Source organism: Diadema antillarum, unplaced genomic scaffold (genome assembly GCF_040938485.1).
Source record: "Diadema antillarum isolate AM-2024a unplaced genomic scaffold, OU_Dant_1.0 seq00000030_RagTag, whole genome shotgun sequence".
Lineage (NCBI taxonomy): Eukaryota > Metazoa > Echinodermata > Echinoidea > Diadematoida > Diadematidae > Diadema > Diadema antillarum.
The window spans coordinates 962500-987215 of record NW_027271146.1 but is presented as its reverse complement, the minus strand read 5'-3'; the positions used below and the strand labels follow the sequence as shown (position 1 = coordinate 987215).

The 24716-nt window shown below is 38.2% G+C and overlaps 1 protein-coding gene across 1 annotated transcript in view; it reads left to right on the top strand.

Annotated features, from left to right (window-relative positions):
* LOC139725284 (protein O-linked-mannose beta-1,2-N-acetylglucosaminyltransferase 1-like) overlaps nucleotides 1-24716 on the top strand; it is a 127419-nt gene that overhangs the window by 16749 nt on the left and 85954 nt on the right. The window contains exon 2 of the mRNA XM_071636371.1: nucleotides 14758-15080. Coding sequence (XP_071492472.1) covers nucleotides 14949-15080 — 132 coding nt within the window. The 5' untranslated portion in view covers nucleotides 14758-14948. The remainder of the gene's footprint in view (nucleotides 1-14757; nucleotides 15081-24716) is intronic.

Below are 24716 nucleotides of genomic sequence, written 5' to 3'. Positions count from 1 at the left end.
CTACTCCAACCCACTTTCTGGTAGGTTCTTCAGTCTCTCCATTCATCCATCCATTTATTCATCCATCGCCTCTCTTCTCTTCGTTCATTTCATCTATCTCCTGTCTCAGCTCTGTATTCCTTCCATATCCAAACATCCACCTTCTGCCTTCTCTCCCAAGGTGTAATAAGAATCGTACCGTCATCCTTTTTGATTTGGAGATGGCTTTCAGTTCAGACATGTGACAATGATTCTATTTTTGCCTGGTGGCTCTCATTGCTTGGTACATGTAGTTGTGAGAAAGCATAAATTCAATCAGGAATGGTTTCACATGACATTGCAAACCCTATCTGTTCGACCGACCGACCGCAGCTGGTGTGACTAGTCGGAGAAGCTAGTTAGTCGGCTTCAGCGAGCAGAAAATTCGGCGAGGACGAATGCGGAGGTTGTCACGCTCTGATAGCCTCTGTGATGGTTTGTGATTGGCCGAGATGGGTTGTGAGAGAGGAGACGGTTGGGCTATCCCGACTATCGCTCCCTTTTCCTTGAGAGTCTTGTTTACACGAGATGAGGGAGAGTGCTGCATCAGTGATTAGAGAGGAAAAGAACCGGCCTGCTCTTGTGAAACGTCTGAAACGTTTAGCTCTGAGTTTGGGAGACAGTGATTCCAGGAAGGGCCACTCTGCTTCTTCCGTCATTAATTCAGGGTCCGACATCAGCACAAAGTACTGATGTCGTGTTATGAGGGGACAATGTTGTTGTTTTCTATTAGGAAGTTTACCATGAATATGCTAAGAGTCTATATTATGGAGACAGTGCTTATTCCTTGCATTCTGAGGATTTTGTGGAGTAGCCATACACAAACAAAACAACAGAAGCATGGTCAGAGTCTATATTATGGAGGCAGTGCTTATTCCTTGCATTGTGAGGATTTTGTGGAGTAGCCATACACAAACAAACAAAACAACAGGAGCATGGTCAGAACTATGGACAGCTGAAGTTAGTAGAAATGAAAACTTGACTTTGTAGGTTTATGTTTTCTCAAGACATTTGCTGCCATCCTGTGTAATATCTTATCTTTTGTTTTGGCCACAGTAAAATAGAATAGTTGCTTTTCCACAATTTGGAAGCCAGGGCTGGTTCCTAAATCTATTCTCACTTTAAACTTTGTTAAATGACTTCTGGTTTTAGCTGCTGTTTAACATTTCTTTAATTTTTGCTGACTGTGTAATTTTAGACTCTATAGTCTCCTTGACAAAATTGTTATTTTGTTTAGATTTGGGCATTTTTGGCATTATTGACCTAAGTTTTCTACCCTTGGAGCTCAAAAGCACTACCAGATACGGCATCCTTCCCTTGTAAGACTACAAACACTGAACCTAACTCTTTGGATAGCATGTGGATGAAATTTTATATTCAATGATTTTAGATTAGGAGATGCTGGCTATGCCTTATATTTCATATGCATAACATTTCCCGCATAGGAACTTGAAGTCTATTGTGAAGGTATTTGAATTCACAGTGAACAGGCGGAGTAATGAAATGGGAAATAGGTGTTATCTCATATCAAGACTAAAGCTAATAAGCTAATAAGTTTCCACCATGGAGACAATTTATATTGCATTACTGTCATGGAAGGCACATTTAAACTTTGCATGAAAATTGAAATACACTTGTGAGCTCAGAGTGAGAATTGTGTCATGAACTACCACACACTTCTGTCTTTTCCCCTTTGAAGATTGCACATCTACCTCACAGAGCTGTACTTTTGGTCCAGAAATACCACTGTATTTTGTGAATGAAAATGGTACCAACTGAAATACATAAATGTGACATGCACACATACATTTCTCCCTGTGGTACTGTACTCCACGATTGCAAATTTAACCACTCGCAAAATTGTCGGTGAGTCCCAGTTTGCCAAAAATTAGACTTGCAAAATATATTGCTTCTACAATAACACAGTTCTTCATGGGCTATCATGAACACACATATGCACAAACAGACACAAACGTACGCACACACACAACAAACGTAGACAAACTCAGAGAGTTTCATTTGCCCTGTCGGTGCACCACTAGTGAAATTCTATTATTGCAGCTGCCCCAAACTGCTGTAAGAAATTGTGGGAAAAAGTTACAATCAGAGAGTATATTGACCCCTCATTTGTACATGTGTTGAGACAAAATTCTCCCCGAATTCCCATCACCCTTTGTTTACTTACAAAAGAGTAGGAAGTGTAAAAAGAGATAATATCTTATGTGTCCTTCATATATTGTGCCGTATATGGACCAAATTGGTGTTTAGTCTGTACAAAGTCCGATCTATGAACACCCATCTAGCTTTCAATCAATAATATGGCTTTAGTCCAAGGGACCACAGTTGTTACATAGACAAAGACATCCCATCCCATACATTGTGTGTGTGTTTGTGTTTTTCTTTTTAGTACGAAGTATCCAAATTAGATAGCAAATGTATGGAAACCAGTTGAATTTGGCTTGATGCAAATAGGGTGAGTAACTGCTGCAAGTTATTAATAGGTGGGAACTCTGAGTAACCTTGAATGATCTAGATTTCATACAAGCCTTTGCATCAGAAACTCAATCTAGGAACAATGCACCAAAACATATGATTGATTAACTTACTAAGCTCCAATATGGCCTACAGTACATGTAATCCCATTACTTGTTGCATGTATTATAATAACACAGCGACTAATACCTCAAAGCTGAAGCCCCATATTGTACTGCATATTTGACCACATCTAATGGTCTTTGTCTTTTCCCGCCTCCCAAAAGCAATTAAATGGAATTGTGATGGCAAATAGGACGATGAACAATGAAAATAAATAAAAAGGGTTTATTTTGTTTTTGTTTTCAACTTTGTTTTGATAAGAACCGAGCTTGAATAATTAAAAAAAACCCCAAACATAAAACATTCTACCAAATTACACATCCCTTTTATTAAAGTATCCAAAATGACATCATCGTTATATCTAGATGTAAAATTTATGAATGAGAAGAAGATCGCTTTGCAGACCAAAATTGTTGCAAACAAACTGATTGTGGCCATCAGTTCCACATACTTCATGCCTAATATGGGCATTATATTTTCTGAGTGTGATATCTATTAAAAAACAATTTGGCAGTGGCTGGATTTGCAATCAAGAAATACAGAAACAGAAAATGGAGAAATAAGTATCATCACTATTCAAGAAATGAAGCTACAATTTCTCATCAGGGGTGTGGTACTCTTTGCAGTCGTGTTTTTTGGAGGGATTCCATTGGTATGTTTATTTTGGTAATATTCGTTTACCCATGAAATCAATGAAACTAAGATCACTGCAAAATGTATGGCATGATTACATAGTACTTATTGCTTCTCTGTTTGGTAATGTACATGGTTCACACACACAAATGAACATTTTATTCTGATTTAACTTGAATATACAGAGTGATATTTTGTAAAGGAAGTTACTTTCATCAGGAAATTAAATGACCAGAATTAAACTCGGACATTGAGCTTGACGTTTAGCGAGCATAACATAAATGTGTATGTGTGTGTGTGTGTGTGTGTGTGTGTGTGTGTGTGTGTGTGTGTGTGTGTGTGTGTGTGTGTGTGTATGGGGAGGGGGGGGGGGATATGTGAAGAAATTACCTCAATTTCTGAAGATGTATAGGGCCTGTATATTGTAGAAGACGTGCTGCCACTGATGCGATTCTAGAGCCAACTTGATCCTGCCAGATTATCACAAAATTTGGTGATCCAATTATTTCAAGGCAGCAGTTGAATGGCCAAACTGAAAAAAAAAATGAATTAAAAAGAGTCTTGGTAGTGAAATGATTATCCCTGCTTTTTGTATTTTGTGGATATGAGTGATATGTCTGGTGATTCTAGATGAATTATGAACTCAGAATACATTGTGATAAATGTTTTTCCATGCTTCATTAATCCCATAGTTCTGATAGTTTACTCTAAAACTTTTATATGATTTACAAAAAGATCTAGCTGCATGTTTGCACTGTGTAGTGGAGTGCACTTTTTTTTAAAAAACCCAAATTGCCGGTAAGTGTAACTTACTTTTCATTCCCGTCGGTGTAAGATGAACATGTTACAACAGGGAACATACATGAAGGGTTACATCAAGGAGGTATACTGGGTTATGGTAGTATGACCTGACATTGATGTATATGATAGAAAATGTATGAGAGCATTAATAGAGTAATCCCCGCAGAAGCTGGTAAATGTCTGTGTTGAACTCATCTCCATCTGGCCAGCTAACGTTCACTGTACTTTTCAGTGCTGCAGTCAGCTGGCCTAGGACTGGTAGCGTGCTAGAACATAGTGTTAAATTGAACTTTTCTGACTTATAGATGTCTCATAATTATGTAATATCGCTGCAAAGATACAATTACAGCAGATGATTTACACATATAAAGGAAGTGTGTACAATCTTACTGGCTCTGACATGATTACCATGCATTCCATATGCAAGTTGTTTTTTAAATCTTTTTATAAGGTTTCTAATTCTTGTTGTTTGTCCTACCACCGCCAAACCACGGTGTGATTTCATTGACACGTAACCAAAATGGTCACTCCTGAGGTAAAAGGTAATTGTTAAAGTTGGTAAATAATAACAAAGTCCACCCACATAACAGTAGAGATAAACAACTTCTGCATAACAGCAACAGAATACTTATGTCCATATCATTAGCAATCTAACCTTGCACTTTTTCATGCTCTGTTTATTGATAGGACTTAAATATTTTTTTATTAACATTTGTATATTTTATGAATAGATTGTTTTCTGTATAAGAAGGCATTCCTCTACTGTTAATAATAACCATAACTGGAGGAGGTCTCATATGACAAGTACTGTAAAAGTGGAAATTTTTGTGATGTGGAAATTATTGCACATTTCAGGCGGCATCAAACTAGTGTGAAAATAAGATCATGTAAATTTTTGGCGTGATGTATGTAATTCTATTCTTTATTTTGATTCTACAGAATTTAAAACATGCAAAATTCATCTTACCCAACCCAGTGCAAAAATTACTCATTCATTTTTTTCCCCCATAATCTTGAAACCAATAATCTAAAGCTAATTTTGGACATAGGAGAAAAAGTGAGTATAGTTTCCATTTTCTCTTTCTCTCTTTCTGTGTTTGCAACAGAAAGCATCCAAGAAAATGATTAAATAGTTAGCTGGTATAATATGCAAGTGGAAATATACGGTGTATGGCACTAGGTTATGATTGTTCCAGCAAATTACCTCCCCATATCTGTCAGAGGGCTGATGAATGGTCATTGTCTGGGGAAAGAAAAATCACTTAGCATGGCATTTACATCAAGAGGGAAACGAAAATTATGAGGTCTATCAATCATGTAGATAAGTTCTAAACAGGACCAGCCCAGTGTATGTCATGTTTTTTTTTTTTTTTAATTTAGCCAAATTGTAAAAAAGGGACAAGGTGTTTTTCCTTCCTTTTTTTTAAATGTCATCAACATGAAAAATTGTGCAACCTTGACCGCTTTTTAATAGCCATTATGGCAAGCAGCTGTAAGGAAAAGTTGCATGTTAAAGGGTGTATACAGTTCTGGTCGAGGTGAAGATTTAGCTTTTAACGTTTTGTGAGATATTCAGAAACCACTCTATGAGATATCAAAGAGCATGCGGTTCTAAGGGGTATCAAAAGTTTATTCGGTGAAAATCGGTTTTGAAATGGCTGAGATATCCAAAAACAAGTTGAAACAAAAAGATACTAATAAAGTTGGGGCATGTCGCCTTTTATTATTAGCACTTTTTTGGATATCTCAGCCATTTGAAAACCAATTTTCATCAAATAAACGTTGAATCCTTCTTACAATTACATGCTCTTTCATATTTCATTAGAGGCTTTTCATTATCTCACTTAGGAATGTTCAAAACATGAATCCCTATCTCAACCAGTACTGTACAGTCCCTTTAACATCAGGTGCATTTTATCTGATACTGACAAAGGCTCTTCTCAGCACGTTAAGAGTTACAGAGGGTCAGTTTTCATGGTATTAACCAAAATTTTGAGAATTTCATAGCCTTTGAAGGGGTTGTCAATTTTGAAAAAAGTCATGTTTGGTGTATTTTATGCAGAGATCATGAATACGATGATAATGGTATGGCCCATATTTAAAATGGAAAGGCATTTCAGCGTTTGGTGGGATAATAAAAAGCAAAACCCGGGAGTTGTTGAAAACAAAGCATAGGAAGAAATACACAATCCATGACCAGATTTTCATTTTACTTGAAACTATCTCCTCTTGATATTATGTTTCTAAATGTGTTTGGTTTGAATTTTTGGTGTGAAACATTTATGGGTTGCTCTGAACTAAGTCCCAAACTCCAGTGACCCTATAGAAGCTTATAATATAGTTATATTCCTCTACAAACCATAGCTGTGAAATCTTGGAATAAGAGGATTACAATTCTCATGGTTCTCCTCTTCAGTTTCATTTTTTTTTTCAAATCCTCTTTTTACTTTTTGATTCCTCACCAGACAATACAGCTTAATAGGTTTAAGAGACCTGGGTGCTAAAGATAACATTTACGCTCAAATGCTCTAAGAGGTTTTATACTTATTTTCCAACATATTTCAAAAATCCCTCGTTGGATGTTTCAGAATGAGAAGCTAATGCAAACTCACTTTTTTCCCATGTACCTTCATATGCAGAATTGACAGTTAGCTGGAAGATTCAAATTATCGTAGGAGGCCCAAACTGATGATCTGATTAGGGAAGGGTTCGCCTTATGTATAATAACAGTATGATGAAGATAGTATTTCCCACATTTTGTGAGAAAATATTTTTGTTTTCAAGTGTAGCATCTTTCAGGGAGAATTATATATCAGTTTTGATAGCAAAACAATACGGTACGCAGGAATTTTAGTTTGTGATGCTGATTTCTCTTGTTTGAAGGTGATGCCAAATCAATCACATGGTGTAGAAAGAATGACTGAATATTTTCATTTTTTGTGACTCTTGCAATCAGGACATTCAACCTGCATTCACTTTGAATCCCACATTGAAAGCCTAGCACCGCAGAACTTTCCTCTCCAAAATCATAGTGTGAATGCTCAATAGAAATTTTCCTGGTGCCCCGTACAAAGCTTTTTGGATCCAGGGACAAAATCTTGCGGAGTGAGTTACCATGGGCTCATAATTAGTGCCCAGTGGTATTTATCAAATGTGTGCATGGGCGAACTCTGGTGTCGAATGGCAGGGTGCTCCTCAAACCACAATTGCCCCCACAGCTCCAGGACAGCCAATAGTAGTATGAACAGTCAATCACAAAAAAGATACTCAATTCCTCCTGACTGTCCCTGCTATGCTAGACCCAATGGCCCCAATTCACAGAGGTGGTTTAAACCTGGTTTAAACCCCGACCATGGTACAAATTTAGACCATGGTCTAAAATAAGCGTGGAATAGGCGAACCTTTTACATGCATGTTTGTTATTGGACATCTGTTGGCATGCAATCTGTCAATCGTATTTACGCAGAAGAAATTTGCATAAAGCATGGTTTAAATTCATACTACCTTCATGAATTCGGGCCAATGTGTATGTTAGGTTAGTGTGAACAGGGTCATGGGTAGTGGGTAGGTGCGAGGAGTGGGAGGGGTGGGCTCAGCTACCCTAAGCTTAATCGTTAATTCCATAAACCAGGATGCACGGACCATAAATTCCCTCAGGGAGTAAATTGGTTTTTCTGGACTACCCAGCCAGCTTCAATCATGAACTCATTCATCAAAAATTGAAGGAGGGAAAGAAAGTCCACTGTCTCCTGACATCTTGTATCTTTATGTCAAGGATTTTATTCTTTTCTATTCTATTTGCAGCAACCAAACATGAGGCTTCAGTACTCTTGACAGATTGTTTTCCATGGACTTGTCATAAATCTGCTAACCAGACATGTGTATAAATGTAGCTGAGGCAGTATTTCCAAAATGCTACTGAATCTTTCAAACTATTTGAAATACCAAGTGCATGTGTGTGACATATTTACATCATTTAGGCTGACAGAACCATCTGTTCATACATAACAAAAATGATTAAATTGGACCAGAAAATTCACGAAAGCCAGCATTTGTAAGGCTTAAGAATATGTGCAAAAAAGGCAAAGAATTTGTGTAGTATACAATTTTTGCATCACTGTAGTTCATAATTCATGGCGTTAGCGACAAATCCCTCCATACTGTTTAACTTAAAGTTGCATTTTGATGTTCAAGGCACAAACACTATTTCTTGATGTTTAGACTGCAACAGCTCCGAGAAATGTATTTGTACCTGTAGGCATATTTTAGGTTTCTTAAATATAAAACCAAATTTCAGTTAACGTAGACAATAGAGTTGAGCAAGAGCACAGATAGTTTTATTTTGAACAGCTTTCTTTCAGTTCTGCAACTGTGCCCTTTCATAAAAGTTGCAATCAATACAACCTTTGTAATATCTAGGACCCTATATCTGAATCAAAATAATCATGATAACATATCTATCACCTTACTATGATTGAAGCTAGATTTAATGTTGCGATGTCAACATTGTTGATTGCTTTATTTTGCCTATATTAATCATATTTCTGGAGGAAAGAAATTATAGTATTTGAATTTTTCTGCTGTCACCATAAAACCAAGCTGTGGAGCATGAATGCTCCCCGAATGAATGCCTTTAGAATGTCTCGCCTTTCCTGCGCGGAGGCGAGTGCCAAGTCCCCAATCAGCTTATGGTTAAAACCTTTGAGGCATATAGCCATGCCATGCTGTGCAGACAATAGGAGGTTAAAAATTGGGAGCAAAAGAAAAAAAAAAGCCTCTACCACTGATGTGGAGGATGGGGGTGGTAGGCAAGGTGAGAGACAAAAAAAAAAAAAAGAAGAAAAAATTATGCAGGAATATGAGAAAAATGATGATAATGGACCTCAAAGAGAAGGAAGTAAGTACTCAGTGCAGTATTACATGCTAGAAGTACACAAAATAAAAACATAAATATATTTATAAGTGGAATAAGGAAGAAAGAAGCAAAAAAGAAGAGAAATGATGAGAAAGGAGAAGAAGCAAAGAAAAAAAGGAGAAGAAGTGAAAGAGAGACATGAAGATAGAAAGATGGTTGGATAAAGATAGGTATTAAGTAGAGAAAGTGACGGAGGAGGGAGAGAAAGTAACGAGGAGATTAATGAAAAATGACAGACAGGTGTTAAGTGAAATATTTGATCACTTCATCTCAATTCTCATCCAATTTCTTATCCGTTGTACTTGAGATAATACTCCTGATGGATTTTTCCCTTCTTTTTGTATAAAGATGCATTTATTGTGTCAGAGTCAAAGCGAGAACTGATGAAAGAGATTTGGAAAAAATTGATTTGAATTTCACAGAACATATGAGTGGAAGACTGTGAGATAAATGTATGTTTTTGGTACTTTATACATTTCATAGGAAATGAAGTATGATGATGAAGAAATTTGCTGGAATGGAGACTATTCCCCTTGTTATGGGGATTTCTGTGTCCTACACACATTCCTCGACGGTACAGAGTGAGTTTTGATTAAAGACTAGCAGACCGAAACGCTGGGTGAATAAATTCATTGGTCCCTTCCTTGCCAGCGTCATTTACTCTTGATCCGCTGGAGTGTGAGGAGGGATGTACTGATGTTGCCAAGCTGCTGGGGGACACCAGATTGACCTCCTGGTAGTGTGACTTGCTTGAGAGGTGAGATTGGAAGCTAAATCTTGTACGTGTGTGTATGTGTGTGCACGGTGTGTGTATGTATGTGTGTGTGTGTGTGTGTGTGTGTGTGTGTGTGTGTGTGTGTGTGTGTGTGTCTTTTTCTGCTCCTAAAAAACTGTAGCTACAGTTTGGAAGTATGCACACACCCCAGATCGCCATGGCGAAGAGAGTGATACCAGGGGATGGCATCTGATGCCTTCTCACATCTGTGCTCCACATTCAGTTCAGTTCCACGCTCCCTTCCTCACAGTCCATCAACTTTGGACTTTGCGCGCGGTGGATTTGGATATTACCGGGAGATTTTGAGAAGGGATTGTTGCAGGCTGGTTAAATCTCCAATTCTGCCACTTTGGCAAGTTTTCCCTTTCAGCAAGTTTTTGAAGTGCACAATTTGTGTTTAAAGTTTGGACTGTGGATATGATGGATTTTGAGGAGTGACTTCTCAGCCAACTTGTTGTTGATTGCACAGTGAGTTGTGTTTACATGCCATCTCCCTCACAATCACATGCCCCATGTTAAGTGATGTATCATTTACATGTGACTACCTTAGCATAAACATGATGTTCTAGTGACTTGGGGTTTGCCGTTCTGATTGTTTTGATAATGCACACGCCTGAACAAGAAGGCTAATCAACACTGTTTGATTCGTAATGATGGAAATTGGAATGAATCAGCACAGATAGGCCAGAATAGCACATGTTGCTTGTTGTGGTCTTTGTTTGCAAATATGTATTGATATAGATATAGTGCGAAAATGCATTGAATTCTAGTAACTTTCAGATTTAAAAAAAAGAAAGAAATAAATTGGTCCCAACGTTGTTACAGTATTACATCTCTAATTGTGAAACTTTTATTGAGGGTTTTTTTTTGTTTTTGTTTTTGTTTTTGTTTTTTTTTTACTTGGGAGTTCATACCCATACTATGTTTTATGCTTCTAAACTGATGATAAATTGCTAGAAGGTTCTTTGTTAATTTGTGGAAAGAATGCAAATGAAAAAAAAATTATGTTCATGATTGTAGTTTGTCACGATAGAAAGATATATGTAGTGGAATTAATCAACATTCCAATAGAATAAATGTTGCTCTTTTATCACCAAAATAATTTTTGCTGAATATGAAACTAAATAAAACTGAAAGATGCCAATATTTCTCTTTAGTCAGCATTTTTTTTTTGGCACAATAATCCATCAACTGTCATTGCTTTTATGAATTTTATGACAACAAGAAGACTTTAATCAATGCCCAATGATTCCAACTTAAATCAAACTATCAAAGTTCTACTGATCTTCAGTTCCTTTTTCAGATAGGTTGTTCTGATGTTTAAGAATGGTTCCAACTCATTGACTGCCGTATCATTTTCTAACTTTTTCATATCCTTCTACTTCACCATTCAGACAAATATAAGCAACAAATATGAAACCTCACTCGGGAATTTTGATGCTGCAAGGTGTAGTCATGTTGCCATGGCAACATCAACTCTTTAGGGACGATTCACAGTAGCTCTAGGCCTCATTAAATTGCACTATCACCACCACTTTGCTAGCAGCTCTATTTGTTCATCTGTGTGCAATATATGAGCATTGTGCATGTAGATGGAAGTGGTTGGAGGAAGATGATGTGAAAGAGGACGAAAAGGAGGAGAAGGAGGAGGAGGAGGAGGAGGAGGAGGATAGAGGGAGGAGTGATACCACATTGGATGGATGACGGTAATGACCAAAGCACCAATCTGGTATGTGTCGGTAATTTGTACCTTACCAAGTGCTGGAGTGATGCCATGCAGCGTTCTCGCTGCTAAGCTATGTTTTATGCATGGAAATGGGGAAACCTGTGCATACCGCGATGTCATCAACTTCATGCTACCGTGTTCAAGAGCCATCACTGCATTGTTAGTGTCATGCTGGACACATTTTAGGTGGTCAGTTTTAGCAGTAGCCCCGTTCCGTGGATGACCGCTGTGTTTTCCTTTTGCCTTCATTCTGTCTTATTATTCTCTGTCTTCCCCTTCTCTCTTTTTGTACTTGAGGAGTTTGCAATTCATATCAATATTTAAACAAACTGAACAGGCTTTTTAGCTGCCGTCGGAGCAAACCCTCGCTGACACAGCTCTTCATTTCCCCGACACAGCTCTTCTTTTCCCCGCCTCACCATGCTCTCAAACGATTCATCAATAACGTCCATATTTTCATAACACGGCAGGCAACAGTTCGATTTCAGCCACCAGAGTTGTACTCCGGCACTCCACTCAGCTCCCACTCTGTTCAAAACTTTCTCGCGTCAGGGTCGTGAGATGTCAAGCTTTTTCCCACCTATTTTTCCTTCAGACTTTCTTGTTTATTCAACAGTGTGAGGTTTAATTTGAGACAATTGACCTTTCCGTGCCATTTTCATTACTTTGCCAGTTTACTCAGCATGTATGCATCTCTTTATTTCTATATGCATCTCCCTCAAGAAAAACACTTGTGTGAGAAGATGGGAAAAAAAACAAAAACTTGGAATAATGAAGATGTGTTTGGTATGAATACAGTCATGCTCGATGAAAAAACAAAGTCAAGTTATATCACTTCTTCAATTTGATGACTAATTTCACAAAGTGTTTGTCTGCAGTTTTTTCCCACCTGGTTTATTTGAATGCATGAAATGTTTTCCAGCGATAAAGAAGAATATGAGAAGATTTGAATTTAAAAATGTTACATCACTTTCCGTACTGGATGTGCAAATATGTTGTACTTCTAAAATTAACTGTGTCTAGTTTGGTTCTATATTAAAGAGAGCTCCTGTAATGTTGTGCTGAAGGTTAACTACTTCATTTGTTGTGTGACTCCATTTGAAAATAAGATCGTTACATTTCTTTTTTCATTTGAGTTATGAAACGTTTATCGTTTATGCTGTACATGGATGTAAGTGAACTGTATTTATGATCATCACTATGCTGTGTGTGGCCAATGAAATAGCACGGAGAATGAAATCTGAGACCTAAATGTTACTGGGAAGAGAGCAAAATGAGGCAGAGATATTCCGAGTTTGGATCAAATCTCCTCCTCTGTGAGAGAGAACTTAACACTCCGTGGATTGTTCCCCGTTGGGCTGCTGCCTGACTTTCGTGTTCCATAGTGGATATTGGATTTCAACAAGTTTGCCCTGTAGTAAGAAACTAATGCTTTGATTCAGCTTAACTGATGGAAAGTGAGATTTAAAGATGGAAAAAAAATGAAGATAATTTCACGATGACATTTACAATGCTGTAACAAAGCAGCCAGCGTGTACAGTGAAGGCATGACAGGGTATTTCTAAAAATGAGTTGGAGAAAGTGGAGCCCATACAATTAAATGCATGACAGAAATCAAATGAACCATAATATTGTTTTCGACTTGGAAAAGAAATGGTATTTCTCAATGCAGATTGTAAGGAGAAAAATGTTTCATGAACAAAGGGATATGATTTTAACATAGTATGAGCATGGGAATTAAGAATTACATTAGAATATTTCATATGCAATGTGAAGTAATGCCAGAATCGGATATGATAGAGGGGTATAAAGCAGGCAGTATGAAATAAGAAATGTATTGTTCCTAGAATGTTTTAACATTCAAACTATTACTCCCAGATGTGCACCAGTGTTTTGAGATCTATACTTTTAGAAAAAATATAATCAACCACGAAATGAGAATTGTATGCATGTAAACAATTCTGCCATAAGGAACATTAAATCATGGAGCTATTAAAGTATCTCCATGGTTAAATGGTCTTCTCTGTGCTTTCAAAAGATTCTTGAAAGTGGAACATTCTATACTGAATTCAGAAAGGTAGCAGAGTGGATGGGGGAGGGGGAATACATTTCTGGTCTTGTAAGGAGGGCATCCACCTCGTCAAACTTATCTGTTTTTAGAGATTTAATCAAATACATTGTGATATGCTGCAGAAGACCGAGAAGAAGGCCTCATTACATCAAGCCTGAACCAAAACAAATAGGATTGGATGCAGAACCTACTCCTGAGCAAGCAATTGATATACTACATGAGCTTAGCGTAATGGAGGATTTTCAGGCGTATGCTGTTGTTGCAGCGTTGGTTGAATATCTCCGCCACTCAAAGGTCCCTTACAAAATTGCTTTTCCACTTCAGACTTGCCGAGCCACAGCTCTTGAAGAGTAGAGCTTTGTCGGCATAAATAATATTCGCAGAGCCAGGAGATACTGGTGTAGGGCACAGATCCAATTTGTGTAATGCACCGTGTTTACGCAATAAAAACCCAGGACAAACTTGTGATGGGATATGTTTGAGTGGTGTTATCATATTGTTTTGAGTTTGGAAATGAGCTACATGGGACCGGCCCTCAACATTATTTGAGAAAAGTTTGGCTGCTGAACAGTTGAAGCAGTAAATATCGCCCTATCAAAATGCGGGGATCATTTGTGCCGGGGCACTGACATTAATTTATAACAAGCAATTTATACCAAGCTTTTATATGTTGTGCCATCCTTTTTTATGTGATTTAGAGATGAATTGGACTGATATTGGTCCAGGGTAAATGCTTGCTGTCCTAGCCTGCTACACTCTCCCTTGTAACACTGACGCTGCCTCCAGAGATGTCGTACCTAGTAAAATATTGCATGCAAGAAGGAAAATTTACTTTGGGAAGTTGTTACAAGTTACATTTATAAAAACATAGCAATAGATTTATAGCAAAAGTTTGAACAGTCATGGCAAGTACACTGTAGTTAAGATATATAGCATCTTTTGATCACAGTCCTTGACTCCTGAAAGGATTATTTTAATTGTTACATTGTGGATTTCCATGTCCAGTCTCTTATGCTCTTGAGTCACAAAGATGCAGGTTCTTTTAGAAACATAGCCTGAGCATGGTGAAATGTCAAGAAATGCTTCAGATTTCCTTTAATGTTGTAAATGCAAATTTTTGTAGTTTGTTAGAGGTGGTGTTTACCTACAACAGTGTTCTAACTATGTCTTCATTTTGAAATTATTCTGACCACAAGGTTTATTTTCTTTTCTCCCCTGTGCAGAGATGCCACCACTACACTGAAGACTAAAACCTTTCGGGGGAACATTTTCTCCCTCCGCTCATGTCCGGCTCAACCGACACCCTGACGTTGAGCGGTATCTGAGCTAGAGCTATCCAGCCAAAGAACCCCTTCCGTACGGCCCCCGCCAACCTCGTAACCCCATCCCGTGTGTATTGAATCCTTCCCCTGCCATGGACAGTTGGCGTCCCAATCCCAGGGCCCAGCCCTTCGTGCCCAAGCGCCACTTCTCTCCTGGCAACGTGCGGGGCACGTTTACCTACCACCGCACACCGACACGACGCCTCGTCTCCAAGATCTTCCAGGTAGGTTCATCCTGATGACAAGGGTTATGCAGATGATGATGATGATGATGATAATAGTGATGTAGTGCTGGTGGTGATGATGATAATGATGATGATTTAATGAAAATGATAGTAATGCTGATGGTGGTGGTGATGGTGATGATGATAATAATGATGATGATGATGAGGAGGAGGAGGATGAAAAAAATGAAAAAAATGAAAAAAATAATGATGACCTGATGATGATGATGATGATGATGATGATGATGATGATGATGATGATGAGGATGACGAGGATGATAAGGATGATGAGGATGATGAGGATGATGAGGATGATGAGGATGATGAGGATGATGATGGTGGTGGTGGTTTTGGGGACTATCCTGTTAATGCTGACAATGGTGAAGATAGTAATGATAAACCTTATTGTAAAAATAATCATGATGGCAGTATTGTACATTGATAAACATTTATATCAGTACCTCCCTCTTGCTGTGTTGGAAAAGTTATGAATAAAGTGCTTGATAATGTGGTATTTGATATTAGATGGAAATTTGATGGAAAAGTGAATATGATTTTGTTAGTCAGCTCTGCCCACATGGTATGAGAACAAGTTAGGTTGAGCATGATCTTATGTTGTTCAAGTTGTACGAGCGTGTAAAGATGCAAAAAAAAAAAAAAGAACTATGATAGTGGACATCAAAATGACGCAACAAAACATATGAAGAGTTTTTTTTTCACTGTGTTGGTGGTGGTAAAATGATTGCTGTGATTCAGATATTTTTTATGGGAAATGAGATAAGATGAAATGATAATGATGAGAGACATTATGAGATGAAGAGAATAGCTGACATGATTACAACAATGATGATGATGATAATCATGATATGGATCACTTGAATGAGGAAAATGGTATGGATGCATCAATAGGCTTTATGTTGGCAGTTGAGGACTGAGATTGTGTTGGGTGCAGATTTCATTCTCAGCCTTATAAAATTAAAATGATCACATCACTAACTGGTAAAATCTGATCAATGTCAATAAGAACCTCATCATCCATTATTGTCCAACCTTAACATCCAAAGAAAATTGGCCTCGTGAGCTGAGCTGTATCATCAGACCAAAGTTACTAAAACGGTCAGGTTTCAGATTTATGTGTAATGCGATCCATATTCTGGTAAATGTTCTCATTTTACCATGGAAGATTCTGAACATCAATTAGATGGTCGATGTCACAGGACACACGGTAGTCCCACTGCCTGTCATCAGCTACATGTGGAGGTGGGAAGGGAATTCTCTGGTTGCCATGGTAACATTCTGGATGCGGTCCGGCCAGCCCTTGACGAAGCTCGTCAGCCAAATATCAGTGCTTAATTGCTGTCACTCCACAAGATGCCAAGCATAATTTGTAAAGGGATCGTCGGGGGAAATTATGTGCGATAAGGTTGCGAGATAAGTGACGCGTCTGAATTTGGGGAGAGGCGGCGGGCAGTGCCTGAACTGGTAGTATGGCCTGCCTTGTCAGGAGACATTAGGAAAGTCAACATTGATTTGCAGCACTTAGGGAATGTTAGAGGCACACCATTGTAAAGATGCAAAGGAACGTGGGGAAACTAATTCCCATTGAATTAAGGAAGGAGAGAGAGAGAAAGACTGAGGTGAGAGACAAACATACTGTAGGCAAACAGATGGTGAGTCAAACCTATGAGGAGAGGAGAAAAGGGAGAGAGGACAGATGAATGGTAAGAGATTAGAGAGAGAGAGAGAAAGAGATAAAGAGAGATATATAGAGAGAGAAAGAGATAAAGAGAGATATATGTATGGAAAGAGAGAGAGAGAGAGATATAGAGAGTAAAAGAAAGAAAGACAGAGGGAACTTTAGAGAAAGAAAGAGAGAGAGAGAGAAAGAAAGATTTATGACTGGCAGAACAATTCAAGTTTTTTCTGACACATGAGACAGAAGTAAAAGATAATTTAAAGTTTCCTAGAAAGACAAATCCACAACATCGCCTCAAATTGGGTAATTTGTTTCATTAAATATATGAAAAATAGTTCTTAGAGTCAATAAAAGGTCAAACACTGTATATTTCCATCAGTTTTCACAATATGTGCCATTCACAAGTGCTTGATGTGCATGTAATATGAGCACTAAGGTGATAGATTTATCATTTGCTTTAAAACATTTGTATTTAAATGTTAGATAGGCCAATATTAGTCAAGCATTATTCAGATAATTTCCTCTGTGAGGATGTGAAATAGGTAAATGTGGTCAGATGTCGGTCGTGCGATAGAAATATCCAGGTGCATGTTTCTGCTTTTGCTGGAGGCAAGTTGTTGTATGTTTAGTGTATTCCCTCTATCTGTTCATTTATCTTGAGTTGTTGTTTGTGTGGTATTAAGTAACTCATGAAGTGTTCAGGTTTTCATCAAACGAGTTTCATCAAACAGAGTTTCTTCTGTAAGTGTGAAACCTCTCCTAGTCATGGACAGCACTTTGTCCAGCAGCCATATCAGTTAACGTTGTGATGTTGAGGGATGTAATATCACCTTGTCATCAGGTGTGAGTTTATTGCTGAAAACCATAGTCCCATCTACTCACTTTAGTAGGTGGAGAAAAATGAGTTGAGGCAGGACAGTCACACTTCAACAAACAGGCACTGCAGCCGAGCTCATGAATACAAACACAGCTCTTCTGTTTGTGGACAGGAGTCTTTGTCATTCATGCAGGCGATATATATATTTTCCTCTCTCTCTCCCGCTTCCTTTAAACAATACCTGTAATAGATTTGCTACTCCTCCTCGTGCCGAGAGAGGGGCTGCGGAAATTCATTACAGTCAACATGTAATCTACTCTGGCCCAGATTACAGGTCTAACCAGCACAAATTGAGTTTGCCAAATGAGAAAGGCCAACCCCTGCTGTAGCCTGTGGGCGGGTAATGATACCCAGGCAATTGCTGTCTGATTAAACTGCCAATTTCACTCGCTAATCAGAGTAATTAAAAGATAATGACGAGCACTAGTCGTGCACTGTATCATGAAGCAGCCTCTAGTATTATGTCAAGGTTAATCAATCAGAGTAACGTGATAGAACACACTACAATGCACAGCGTGACAATGTGTGAGCGTACTCGTCAAACGGTTCGTAGGGTTGGACCTCTCATTCTGATTTTGAAGGTCATCGTTTTCGGCTTTTGACAGGAAATGAAAATACTTTTGAGTGTCGAAAACTAAATGATTCACAACAAGTATGTACATGCAGTTCCATAGGGGAAAAAATCAGTCCCTTATGTATTGGGATGCTGTGGGTATTGGGTGTATTTATTCTAACAATTTGGGCCTCAAAGAGTTGTGCATGGGTTCTTGCCTGTTTAACTGTGCACGGGTGAATTTGAATAGTTGGATAGCGTGGACTTGATTGAGGTGTGAGAAAGCTCTTAGCATACCTTTATTGCCCCCGCCTCTTCACCACTGGCAGTTTGCTTTGTGGTAGAGAAGATGAGAGGGGGAAACACAAAGTGGTTGGCTCACACCAGCAACAGACTTACAACCTAAGACAAGGTAATATATCCTGTCATTGATATCCCAAACTCCTCGTAAAAACCAGAATAAAGACTTCACGGTGGGATGAGCTTGATTAACTTGTCTTGCAGTTTGATTTACGGGTGTAATTCGGAGTGATTATTGCTGTATATTTCGGATAGTATTCAGGTAAATAAGTTCAGGAGTGTATGTAAACTAAATTTTATTGTCTTGAAGACTAAGTTTTTTCCAGACATGTAGTAATGAAATGGATATAAATGTTTCTCTGCTTCTGTGCTCTTTGTTACTCTATGGTACATCTACTTTTTGTATCTAATATTCCAGCTTTTATTTTCATTTTTCTTCTTTTTGAAAGGAAATGAATGTAGAAATATATAGGGCCTACAGTGTATATATCTTATCATGTACTTGTTTGAGAAAACAAGATATATCCAGAAGTATTTATTGGCATGACTCTTTTAAAAATAAGTTCATAATACACCCAAGAGAACTGACATCTTAAAGGGATCTTCTAGTAAACACACAGTGAATGTAGTGGGGTTAAGAAATTATCTGCCTGTTGTCAACACAGAAAGAGATATCTAGGTTAATAAGGCATAACAACAAATGCATGTACAATGTATGTACCAATCCAATCATTTGTATCTAGAGTTAGCACAGAGGGGGTTATTGACCTTTTCATTCAAGTCCATACTCTGTCCAAGAGAAAAATAGAGAGAGTAAAATTTGGATTGGGCAGCCAGAGGGGACAAGACTTACAAATTGCTTCAGCACCAACAGCGAACCTTTTTTTTTTTTTGGAGAAGAGCTGGGAGAGAGGAACCAAGGAGAGACGAAGAGACGGTGGTTTAGGGATCAGGCAGGGATGGATAGGTGTGCAGTTTAGTGCATTGTGGCATGAGGTGCAGACTCAAACAATGTCATCCATTCACTGGTTACCATGGAAACTCCCAGTGTTGGCAAGCAGGCTAACTAGATTGAAAAAAAAAGACTCCATTACCTCACCAGATACATATACTATAGATATCAACAATGTACAGTGTAGGCTGAATACATGATAGCTCATTCAAAATCAAGAGTGATCTATAATGTGTGCAGCAGGGTCTTGTTTTTAGTATGAAAGAGGTTTGTGTTTTCCCTTGATCTGATCAGTTTTCTAGGTTTTTTTTAACATGATTTTTATAAGGATCTTTTTAGTCAGTCCACAGTCAAATTACGGCTATGTACCAATTACTCTGGATATAAATATTTTTGGCAAAATTCACTTTCGCATTCATATTGATGTACAGCAACTCCAGCGTGTGATACCATCTTTGAACCTTCCACTGGAATGATGGGGCACTAATTACTCCCATCACGCCAGCTTCTAACATATCAACTTCAGACTCCTCATTCCAGTAATCAATTGATCACCGGTCCTGGTAACCGAATACCTCAACCCTTAATACATCTTGATCCTGCGGCAGTCATAAACTCTTTCCACTCGGTTCTAGCTTTATGTCTCCACTCTATGTGCGTCCGTTCTCCGTCTCTCTCTTGCCTCGCCAACCATTCGCGTTGGGGGGAGTGACAAACACGGCTTCTTGGATTTCATTTGTCGGTGTGGTCGGTCTGTGAGGAGAAAACGCTCCCTCTTTCTGGAGAGGAGGTTAAGATGAAAGGGACTCGTTCAGGTTTCAGCAGCAGATTGAGGGCGCCGCGTCGGTGGTTTTGAGGGGGGCAATGCACTCGCTCTACGAGAACCTCTGCCGCAAGGTCGACCAATACTGAATAAGTACATCCTTGATTTGGTGGAAAGGTACATGGCTGTAACTCTGTAATTCCATCAGCCATGGCATAGCGTAATATATCCATATTCTCAAATTTTATTTTGACTCTGCAATGCCAGTCTGTCTTTATTGCTATATATTTTTTTTCCTTGTAGGAATAGCAATGTGAGGGTCAGTAAGTTTTCAAGCTGTTAAAATGTGCTGCATGAGGAATACTTGGTGTTTGTTTGTTTGTTTGTTTGTTTAAATTTGTTTGTTTATTTGTTTGTTTGCTTGTTTTGTCACTACCTGCACCATAAGTCTTCTCACTGACCTTGATGATTTAAGATTATTCAATGTTCATGATGTCAGTAGAAACTGTTGAATGATATCATCTGTAGGAATTTCAGCCAGATCAGTGGTATTTCTCCTATTCTGTTTCACCCACTCCTGGCCCCATTCGCACTGTATTCCCTTAAAAATAGATCACGAATAATCTGTTCAGGGAAGAATCGTACATGCACATACGACATAAAGCCCTGCAGTAGGAAGAGACTTCAAGCTTTGATTATGCATTGACTCTGAGCCGTTTGACTCTCCAAAGCATCAATTTCCACTAATTTTGTATGGTCAGCTGAACTTTAATTTAGGTTTTATACTCTAATGACATAAGGTTTATGTAAAGCAATGACCAGTAAACAAGTTTCCAGTGTAAGTTCTTATCAGTATGCACATAATTGTGGAGCCTGATGTAAGCTGTTGCCAGCCACTCCTCACACTCAATTGTCAGTCATGTGAAATTATTTGATGAGACGCATGTATGATTTGTATTAATGCAATTTACACTATAAGACATGCCACTTGTTAAAACGTGTTTAATAACTTGTGTTTTATGATGTTGATACAGAACAACCCATTTTTGGGGGAAAAATTCACTCTCCCCCTTCTTCCCACCCCCCATAAAAAGATATGAAAATGAAATTTATTTTGTCAAAGGCAACTTCTAGTAACATAATTCCAGTTGAGGGTAAGACAAGATGAAATATAAACAGCCAAATTTTGAATAGTCTTAGTATGCAATATAAGTTTGTAACTACAACCGAAACTATGAAATCCTAAAAACTGGAGTTGGGTGTATTCTGTACTCTAAATTAAGAAAGATATCAGATGTCAGGGGATAGATTTCTTTTGATTACACATCATACAGACAAAAATCAATGGATTTCATCGACACGTGCATGCTTGTTTGAAGATAAAATGACAAGTTCTGTGATGTATTGATCAGACTAACAGCAGCCTATGACAAGATCCATTGATTCCTGTCAGCCAGAGATATTTACTCAAGTATTGGTTCATTTTTTTTTGGTCATCTCATGCTTCCAGTTCTGAAAAACAAATTAAAGGCATAATTTGCTATTGGCAGATGAAACAAAAAACCCGGCATTAGTGGTTTAAAATAGTTCCAAAATGTGAGTTTGGGATAGAAACAACCACTGTAAAAATTTGAATCTGTATATAATCAATGTTAAGTATTGTTGAATAGACAAAATATGAACAGTAGTTATAATAAAAATGTTGCCAGACTAAACTGTCTACTATTATGGCTGAATAAGAAAAATACTGATATTTCCTTATATTTTAGGCTTTATTGCAAAAATTTTATATGGTAGGATGTTTTGTGATAGAAGAGACCTACACCTATATGCATCAAATGTGATTATATTGAACATTTTTTTACATCACTGTTCCCAAAGGTAAATAAGACCTTTAACATTCTGAATTAAAAGGCTAGTGGAATAAGCTGCCCCAAAATATTTTCTCCCATGATGTCGAAATTTTAACATTTTTTTTTTTTTTTTTACAGTAGTTCATGTCCAAAATTCATGACAGTATAATATGTATAACTCATAAATCAGCTCTATGAGGTAATTTTAACCAATTTGTCACAAAGTGGAGGTAATTTGATGCTGTTGTGGAGGATGCAGTATTCAAGTCCAAAATCATGCTACTACTTGGCAGATGCATCATAAATGTTATCTATAGTTCCATGTCTCTTTCTCTCTGTCCAACATGAGCATTTGTGAGTCTGTTAAATGATGTCCAATATCCCTTGCAATGCAATCAGTGTAGCTCAGTGGGAAGGGGGGGGGGGGGGGGGGGGGGAGGAGGTGCCATGATGCCCAAACCCCACCCTATCCCACCACCACCACCACCAACTCCACTACCCTTCCCTGACCCCACCACTACCCCACTCCACCACCACACTATTCTACCACCATCACCAAGGCTATGAGAACATGAGGAGACCTTTGCTTTGAAGAGTGTGTTCCTGTTCCTGCTCCATACTTCCTCAACCTCTTGACGTATTCCCAGAGGAGAAACTCAGATATAGTGATGACAGGAAGTCAGATACGCGAGATCTTCACACGGCGTGTTCATTTCATGACATCACTTCCTGTGATGAACAACACTGAAACGAAAATTTTCTGAAATAGCATCACTTGGGAAGAAAAATTCCCACTACATGTTCCAGCAAACTGGTAAAATGATTAAAAAAATTGCAACAGTGAAAGTTTCATGTAGTCCCCCCCCCCCAAAAAAAAAAAAAAAAAAAAAAAACAACAGCAGCAGCAGCAACAACAACAACGACAACGACAACAACATTGTGTGGAGTTCCAAAATTTGTCAACAGTGTGATCATGGAAAATAGTTGTGTACAGGCCTGGATAGTACATTACTTTCATTGAAGGAAGTTTTGTCAAGGGTAGGAGGTGATGCTCATCAGTCATCACAGAGTGAGCTTCAAATGAAAGTTTTTCTCCTTGAGTTCATGAAAGGATGTTCACCTGTGAGGCAGTGTTATGCCAGCAGGCTGAGCTTTACCGTGACAATAAGGAAAAGATCAAGAAAAAGGTGACATAAAGAAAAAAACAACAAATATTGATCAGCGCAAAGGCCAACTGTAGTTGTAATTATGACAAACCTGTCGCAAGTATGGTCAATGAACCCCAAGTATCCAAAATTCAGAGTCAATAACTTTTGGAGATCTGTCGCCGTGGTTACCACTCTCAGGAATCAATTTTGCATTCCTCCTCCGCGAAAGATGCCAGAAGTAGAGACGTTTCTTCTCACCGCTTTTGGTTTTTTCAGATTATTGTCACTCATATTGGATTAGTGATGGAAATATTGTCGAAATCTGTCAAAAGATGAAAACAAGAGGCTTAAGTATAAGATGTCCACAAGGCATGAAAGCCCCGGGATGCCTTTAAAATGAGGTGTTGTGTAGAGATGCTGGTGTCATCCTTCAGTGGGAGAGGAGAAATCTATAATACTACCTGACTGAGATGTGAGTAAGCTTCTCGCTCGGCACTCAGAAACTCATTTACTTTTTTTTCCTGCTCCAAATGAATCCGAGCCTATGGTAGGAGGAAGAGGAAAATGATTTTCTTTGGGTGAGAAAGATGACAGTATTCTCCGGAGTAGAGGCCTACGTGTATAGAATATTCATGGCAGGAGCAAGGAGAATCTCTCGATGCATAATTCAACGAATGGTTTGTTGCATGGCATGGCAGGCGATGCACTCGTTAGTATAGAGGAGAACAATCTACCTCTCTCCCTCTCTCCCTCTCTCTCTCTCTCTTTCTTTCTCTCTGTCTTCCATATACATATATATAGTTTTTCATATGATAGATGGATGTCATTATACTGTAAAGCATGAAATTTTCGTGGCATGAAATTTTTGCAAAATCGAGCTGATGACCCATTTTTTTTTTTTTTTTGTGAGTTGCCACTGGCATTTCACATGCATATCTGATTTTGCGAATTTGGGCTTTTGCAAAATTCATGAAATTAAAATCCACATGAAAACTTCTGGTTTTACAATACATGAATGAGAATTTCAACTAGAGATTTACTCTGAAAAAAAAAGGGGTTTAGAAATATACCTTTGCATGGAGATGTATATGCTGATATACATTTATGCTTTTAAACTTAGATATAACTTCATCTTACTTGATTTTGTTGAAAACTCTTAACAATGCATTATTGATAAGGAATGACTGAGTTTAATTTATTTTTAGCATACTATTCACAAAGTTACTGTACGCAAATGTTGCTATTTTCACGCTGAGCGGCTCAAAAACATACTGTATACGCCATATATTTCACGAGCCTAAATTTTCGCGAATTGGAACTTCCCGACGATTTCATGAGTGGTTAAATTCACGATCGTTGAGTCCCATACTGAATGGAGAAATGTATACGCGTATGTCACATTCATTGCTTAATTTGAGTCAATATTGTCGCGTGTCTTTAATTTCGCGAATAGCACCTGACTCGCGAAATTCGCGAAAATAAAAACCTCGCAAA